The sequence below is a fragment of the Euphorbia lathyris genome, chromosome 8 (assembly GCF_963576675.1).
Source record: "Euphorbia lathyris chromosome 8, ddEupLath1.1, whole genome shotgun sequence".
Taxonomy (NCBI): Eukaryota; Viridiplantae; Streptophyta; class Magnoliopsida; order Malpighiales; family Euphorbiaceae; genus Euphorbia; species Euphorbia lathyris.
This window is the reverse complement of record NC_088917.1, coordinates 82,909,030-82,917,298: the sequence shown is the minus strand read 5'-3', so window position 1 is coordinate 82,917,298 and position 8,269 is coordinate 82,909,030. Positions and strand designations below refer to the sequence as shown.

Here is an 8,269-nt window from a genome sequence, read left to right as displayed (position 1 = left end):
TATGGCTTGTCGTGGTGGGAAATATTTCATCAGAAAAGCTCGCGCCATCTCTTCCCAACTTGTGATTGTTCCTAGTTGTAAATTTCTTAGCCAGTTCTTCGCTTTATCCCTTAGGGAAAAAGGAAACAGCTTCAGTCTGATAACATCGTCAGAAACACCTCTGTTCGATCTGAATGTGTTGCACAACGTGTTGAATTCTTGAATATGCCCATTTGGATCTTCAGATTGAAACCCATTAAATTGTACTGAGGCCTGGATCATCTATATCATGGACCTCTTCACCTCGAACATGTTGTTCCCCTTGTTGGGTAACACGATACATGATGAATGTCCCTCTGTGGTTGGCCTCGAATAGTCTCTGATTCGCATAACATGAGGGTTGTTATTCTCTCCTTCTTCTTCTTGGTTTGGTTGAACTGGTTGTTCGGGTGGTACCCTTCCAGCCATTCTTCTCTCTCTTTGTCTTTCTCTCTGTCTAGCACGTCGAGCTCCCGCTCTGTTTCGTCTACACGTCCTCTCTAATTCGAGATCGATAGGAAAAATAGGAGGTCCAGCTCTACGTATAAACAGGTTAAGAACTCTTTGTTTCCTGCACGCCTTAGTAAACGGATTAAAAACACCCTGTTTCACAGAAATTTCAGATAAATTTTGTTGTTTAATCCCCGACAACGGCGCCAAAAACTTGTTGTCCTCTGGTGTGACTCTAGCAAGTATACTAGATACAAGTAATAAAGTGATAAGTCAAGTATCGTATCCACAGGGATTGAGATCAAAATGATATGAGAAAATCGTTGCTGAACAGAGTGTGTGGGTAAAGGTATCTTCTTAGTAGGATTGATTGTTTGAGTGTAATAGTTAAAACAACAGTGTGCTAAAGTTATGAAAGATATGACAAATAGAAGATAGTTTAAAGGATAGAACAGGCTAGGCACTGGCGAACAGGTTGTGTTAAGTCTTACAACATTCCAACGAATTAGTGATGATGCCAATGAAGCCAAAGCATCAGCTTTAATGCCCGCTTAAGTCAACTTTCGTGTGTTCTTAAGTTCCTGAGATTTACTAGAACCTTTAGCGTCCTAAAGATACGTTCTTTCTCGCATTAAGATCGAAGCTGCATTTCTATTTAAGAAAACCTTCGACGCAACCATCTAACAGGTCTGCTTCGAGGTTGCGAGATTAATAGAGATATCGGTGAAGATGCAAGCAGTGTCCTAACATTCATCTATCACATGCATAAATGCCAAAGCACAGAAGTTAAACCCTCATCAATCACAACATTGGCAAAATACTACACATTGATTGAAAACGATATAAGACTTACATTACTAGCCCGGACTGGCCTTGCCCATTCAAAATGGATTACTCACTCATATTGAGCAGTGAGTAATCAGTTGTTCTTGATACAATCAGAGACTCCATTGGAGCTCTATTCCAAAGCTTTTTTTCTAAAATAACTTATCTATTCTATGAAAACTAAAACTATCCGAACTCCCTATCTTTCCTTCGCTACGCCTACTTAAAGGAGAAAGACAGGGACAAAATTGGTACATGAAAAATACCCTTACAGAAATTAAGTCAACTAATACTAAACAAAAATAAATTCAAATGATTAGGAATCCTTTTTTACCCTTGAACACTCAAGGGTCGATACTTCATGTCATCTTGCTTCTTTGAGTAATGCCACCTTAACACTTTTCCACCTGTTGCTCTGCCTCTGCCTCTGCCACCTCTGATCTGTCGTTGTCCGTCATTGAGTATCCGGCGTTTAACCGCTGGATCAAATAAAGGCTCCACTCCTTCTTGGCGGTAGCGAAACAAGCTGTTTCCAGCGAGTTTGGCTTTTATCAATGCTTACCTATAAAAAGACATTAATCAGTCCTTTATCTTGCAATATAATGTAAAAACACTCAAATTCTCATATAAATATTATGTTAAACTAAGTCAATTTCATGCCTAACAATATCTATGTGATATCGACAATTAAGTTGTCAAAATCTATGTGCTATCGGAAATTAGGGTGTGGAAATCTATGTGCCATCGACAATTAGGCTGTCGATATCTATGTATTATCAACAATTAGGTTGTCGATAGTATATAGATATCGACACATTTCGACCAAAATGAAAGATTTCCTAACACCAGATAAACCCTAACACAAGAACAAGTAAACAAAACGAAACATTCCTTCTCAAACCCAATAAATGTACATACAATACAAGAACCCAGCAAATGTAAATACAATACAAGAGAGAATCGCAAATGTAAAGTCAAGTTATTTACCCTCTTTTTTGTCCTTCCTTCTGAATTTGATTCGTTGTCTGAGCTTCATGTTCTCGCCATGTCCACTCAAAGTTAGAGAGATTCGTTGGATGAAATATACAGATTCGCGTAATGAATCGCCGGTAAGTTAGAGAGAGAGATATCAGCGTGTTAGGTTAGAGAGATGGAAGATCGAAGTGTTAGAGAGCGGAGTGTTAGTGACGAGAGCAAACTTGGAATTTATTTAATGAAATATGTTAGTTTTGGTTAGTTTTTCAAAAGGAGTTAGAAAAGAAAACTAACAGCTTAAAAGCTGCTAGTTTTGTAATTCTCCCTTTAAAATATCTATCCTTTTTAGTAAAATAGCACGTAAATTTTTAACAATTGAAATAAATCTTACTTATCAATATCTCAATAACATTTATAGTACCTACTATTTGGAAGCCCTGCACGGTCGCACATCTTTCTCAAGGATGGAGACAAGGGTATAGGTCTTGAGGAGCCCATCCTCTCATCCACATGAACTACCCCTACCATGGACGGTTTCACTCCCGACTACCGAAATCACCCCTATCATGAATGGTTCCGACCCCTATTTTTGACAAATTAAGATTGATGGTGATTACTTAGCTTATTGAGTGTGTATTTAATCTCAAAACTATCCAATCTTATTTTTATAGAGTAGTCTAAATCTAGTTTAATTTTGAGAAGTTTTACATTAGTATGGAAAAATTATTTCTCGACCAATTAGATGATAACATGTATATATACATAAAAAAAAAGTTGAAAAAGTTCGATTTAACAAAAAAAAAATTTAAACACATGGATGTAAAATTGGCCCCAAAAGCTTCGCGAGTGATCTTGCACACCCTCAGGATCGCCCGTGCCGGATTCAGGTCATTGGTTTCTCTAATAGTGCAGAAAAATACCACTCATTTTTCTCAATTCCCCGGTCAAGTTTCATCCCGGCATTCCACCGGATCTTCTTAAATCCGACACGGTCTAACATCGGGACATAAGTCTCATTCAACTGTGTTCCGAAACAGAAGAAATGATCAAGCCAAAACAAACCTCCCGGCCTCAAAACTCTATAAACATCGTACATTGCAAACTCAAGCATTCCGTCAGGAATCCAATTGCTCAAAACATGCATCGAATGAACCAAATCAAGCGTATTTTCGAAGAACGGAAGCCTCTCCGAAACGCTGACGTGAATCGGAATCAATCCCCTTGAAGCAATGAAGTTATTGAATGGACCATCAATGTTCATTGTACTTGTTAAAATAGTAACATTCCTTTCTTTCATTCTAGCCGCAAACGTCCCCGTTCCGCCTCCGATATCAAGTCCAATTCGGATACTCCCATCTGGTTTTACTCGAAGAACTTGATCAATTCCGTAATCAAGTCCTCCGTTATCAAACATCCATCTTGTTTTCTCCCTTCCCGATAAATCAAAACAATCCTTACAATCAAAGTACCCGGGTTTCTCTTTCCTCTCTATTAAACACTTGTAACTCTTACAACTATAAGGTTCCCAAACAACGCTTGTTTCGGGCGGGGTTAACCAAAGAGACTCCGGCAAAGGGTGCGGCTCGACATACTTAACCGGAGATTTCGCACGACATCTCCTACGAGGAAGCGGCTCGCATCCTCTTAACATCAATTTCTGAGCAAAAACATCATCGTTAGGGCATTCTCCATGAACTTGATATGTCATGTATTGAATCAAATCATCTTGATACTTCAAACACCCCGCGCCAACGGAAGGATAGACCTCGTCGGACCCGGTTCTCGGAGAGTAACCGAGAGGGAGCTTGTGAGCTCCGATTGCTAGTAAAAGCTCACCGGATAACCGGAGATTATCATTCTTATCATCACTTAACTGAAATTTCTCGTACAATGATTGATGAGAAGTTTGTTGGATGTTACTAATCTCTATAAGCAGTGCTTCTACGAGTAAATTTGATGAGTTGAGCTTCTGATTGAGGTCGTTAATCAGTAACTGAGTTGCAGCGAGTTGGATTTTGGCGGAATTTAGGGTTTCTGGAGGAGTATAGAATGGATAATTGGGGAAAGGATTAATGTGGTTGAAATTGAAATTAGGGGTAGTGAAAATGAAGATTGTAAGAAGATTTGTTAGAACTATGAGTATAAGAATTTTGATTTTGTAGTATTTGGTAGTGTTTTGGTGGTGATGTGAGTGTTTTTCTTCTGCTTCACTTCCCATTTTTCAGTTGTTGATGGAAGTGTTGTTGGGGAAGAAATAGAAATTAAGTAGTGAAAAAGAGAGAAGAGAGAAGAAAGAAAGAAATAGAAATAGATACAAAATTTTATCAGAACGTTTTTTAAGATGGGAAGCACCAACTTATGAAATGATGTAAATTTAATTTTAACGTTAGATTTATTTTAGCCCTACGTTAAAGTAGTGACGGGTCCAAGATTCACTAAGAGATATATTTATCATGATTTATGGGTGTTAATTTGATTTTCTTTTTCCTTACATAAAAAATTTTAAAGCCTCGTTCATAGTTTCCATAGAATTTTCAGCGTTTTCCGATAACCAGTAGCAGTGGGTCCCAAACCCCATGAATCTGTCCCTATGCCGAAAATTTGAAAATGTTGGTTTATATTTAACTGCCACAACAGACATTCCCCACAAGTTTATTGAGTACATTTTTTTTGTTGGTTATTTGTAACTATATTAGGAGGGGCGGAGACATGAATGCCACATTAACCACCCCTACTATGGATGATTTCAGCACTTGTCTCCAGAAAATTAAAGTTGGAGAAAGTTAATTGGCTCATTGATTTTGTATTTAATTACAAAATGCAATTTGATTAATATATGATAGGAGATAAATTTCTCTAAATTTGTTCAAACGACTCAATCTCACTTTTGTAATCCTGAGACGTTTTACAGTGGTACCGAAAAACTAGTTTTGGACCTCTCAAATGATAACATATATATTTAGGCAAACAAAATTGAACGAGTTCGATTTTACAAAAAAAAAAAAAAAGAAAAAAGAATTCGCACGCATGTGTAAAATTGGCCACAGCGAAGCAATCCTGTATTCTCCACCATATATTAATAACATAGTAAACATTTTAAGCACGTTGACAAAAAAAATTGGTGATTAAATTGTATGTGGCATACTTAGTTGTTAGCATTTTAATATTTGTAACTGTGTTAGTAATAATATTAAATATCTTAGACGAAATTGATGTTTGGAATGTCGAATGTGACAGTTAAATAACAATCAACCCAACTTTTTCAAATTTTCGATAACGTGTATTTAAAATTGATTTTGCTTGACTATTTTATACGTTAGAACTAAATCTGCAATTCATCGAAAAACGTTATAGTAAAATTTGGCTCTAAGAAAATAGTTAGTGAAAGTTAGTGAAAATGGTAGAAAGTGTAATATATTCTTGGAGAGTGTGAATCGCCGGAATTGAAGATCAGAAAGTGAAATTCTGAACCCAAATTTGCACCATATTCGGATCTAGGCTATGCTGTAATTAATGGCATTGGGATGATTAAATAAGATACCAATAGGTTCTCGTTATTCTAAAACTAAGTTAAATTTTAATTCTTTATTCTATATAAAATTTAGATTTATAGGATTTTGAAGTCTCTTGTGAAAAATTATTTAAGTATTTATAGTTGTATTCAAGCCGAGCCAAGTCGAGTCGAACTATGGCCACCTCATGCTTGGTTCATCGGAAAATAGTCGAACTCGAGCTCAATATCATATTCACGAGTTGCTCGCGAGCAACTCGTTAATTTTGTTCATAAACCTTGATCGAGAATAGATCTTTCATTATATTTCTTTTATGTTTACTTGAAATTTTTTTAACACAAAACTGCGTAGTTTTGAAACCTACTAAATTAAAGTTTCACAAAAAAAAAATTATGTAATTTTATATTTTCTTTGATAAAAATATTATTATTAAGAAAATAATCGAACAAATTTGCTCATGAACCTATAAATGAGTTTGCTCTCAAACTTTCAAACCGAGTTGTTGTGCTCAAACTTAGCTCGTTCGCGAATCGAACAGAACACGATCAAGCTTTTAACAAGTAGAACGTTGAACTGCTCATGAAAGACTCGAGTCCTATAAGTATTACAGTGATTCAATTTCCTTGGTTTCAAAAAGATTTAGAGGATTAACTTTTACTAAGTGACATTTTTATGGTAATTTAACTACAAATAAATTTCTATATATTTTCTTTTACAAGTATAAGAGGTGTTTGGTTGTTCCTTTTCACGCCCATGTTTACATTTTCATTTCAAAATGAAGAGTTTTAAGTGTTTGATTAATGACCTCCTGTTTGCTTTTTACATCTGAAAAGTAGCATTTTACAAAAGCATTGAATCTCTGCTTTTTGGGAAAACAGTCTTTTCCAACAACAAACTGTAAACCGTAACAGCAAACAATAGGTAAAACAAAATGACTCTAAGGGCCCCTTTGTTTTACCTACTGTTTGCTGTTGCTGTTTGCTGTTACGGTTTGCTGTTGTTGTTTGCTGTTACGGTTAGCTGTTTGCTATTGGAAAAAGCTGCTTTTCCAAAAAGCAGAGATTCTTTGATTTTGTAAAAGGCTGCTTTTCAGGTGTAAAAAGCAAACATGAGGTCATTAACCAAACACTTAATACTGCTTTTCAAGTGTAAAAGGCAAACAGGAATGTCACTAACCAAACACCTAAAACTCTACATTTCGAACTGAAAAGGCAAACAGGAGCACCAAAATAAGCACCCAAACACCCTCTAAATACGGATTAAAATGTTAAAACAAATTGTCAGTTATAATTATATTGTGTAATCTATATATTTTACATGATTATATATAATATAAATATTACTCCCTCCATTCCATTATATAAGTCATTCTAGGGTATTTCACACAAATTAAGAAATATATTGGTTAACTAAAAAAAATTCTCTCTCATGTCACTATTGGGCAATAAGCATTGGAATATTAAAAAACACATGTATCATTACAAAAAATAATTCTCTCTCATGTCACTATTGGGCAATAAGCATTGGAATCCTAGAATGACTTATATTTAGGGAAAAAATCAATTTGCTAGAATGACCTATATAATGGAATAGAGGGAGTAAAAAACTTAGTGAAAATTTAAGTTGGTTTTAGATAAATGTAGCATGTAGATAAAAAAAAAAGGTTAGTAATATACATAATTTGTGATGACATTGATGTAAATTTATTTATTTTCCTTATTAAAATTTATGGTAAATAAACTAAGAAAAACTATGAAATGATTTTATAAATTTTATCAAAGAATTTTTTTTGTAATTTATAAGTAATAATATAATGGTATTAAGTATCCATTAACTAAGTACTTGTTATACAATACATTGAATTGATATCTTAAAGTTCTGCTCTTTTTGTAAATTTATTATTTCTTGTTATTGTTGTTAAAAGTCCAAAATAAAATATGATAATTATTAATTAAAATTCTAAATCCAAGAGCTAAACAGTACGAAATGTTACACCATTTAATCAATTCAAAAGATAATATGATTTACAGAAATAATTTAATTGAATTATATGATTGATATAATTATTATTTTTCTAAATTTTTAATATATGATTTTACGATTTTAATAAGAGAGTTCGAAGTTGAAGTTTTTTTTCAAAACTTAGTAGTAATATCAGCTATAGAATTTAGAAACTAAGGCCCATGGACCTTTTTGGGCTTGTCAGAGTAGGTCTTATTTGAAACCTCTCCCTGTTCTTTTTGCGATTATTTTTGGCTTAATGCATATTTGCACCCTTAAAGTTGGTAAGTTTTTTTTTTAACACAAACGAATCAATGAATTAATGAGCCGTAAATTGGCAAGAATGTAATACACTTGGTGAGATAAAACTCAGTAAAGAATTAAAGAATACCGGACAAGTATTAAAACGGGCCGACTTTGCAATAGCATGAGCCACCTCGTTAGCTTGTCGCCTAATCCATTTGACTGAGAATGCGTCGTTTGAACTT

At 34.7% G+C, this 8,269-nt stretch overlaps 1 protein-coding gene across 1 annotated transcript; it reads right to left on the bottom strand.

The window, feature by feature from the left end:
• Positions 1-3,151: 3,151 nt before the first annotated feature.
• LOC136204039 (probable methyltransferase At1g29790) lies at positions 3,152-4,486 on the bottom strand. The gene has a single exon (XM_065995233.1). The coding sequence runs from the start codon at positions 4,484-4,486 to the stop codon at positions 3,152-3,154; it is 1,335 nt and encodes a 444-aa protein (XP_065851305.1).
• Positions 4,487-8,269: the final 3,783 nt, after the last annotated feature.

Excerpts from the sequence above, each read along its gene's own strand:
- LOC136204039 (XM_065995233.1), bottom strand. The coding sequence starts at position 4,486 with ATGGGAAGTGAAGCAGAAGAAAAACACTCACATCACCACCAAAACACT.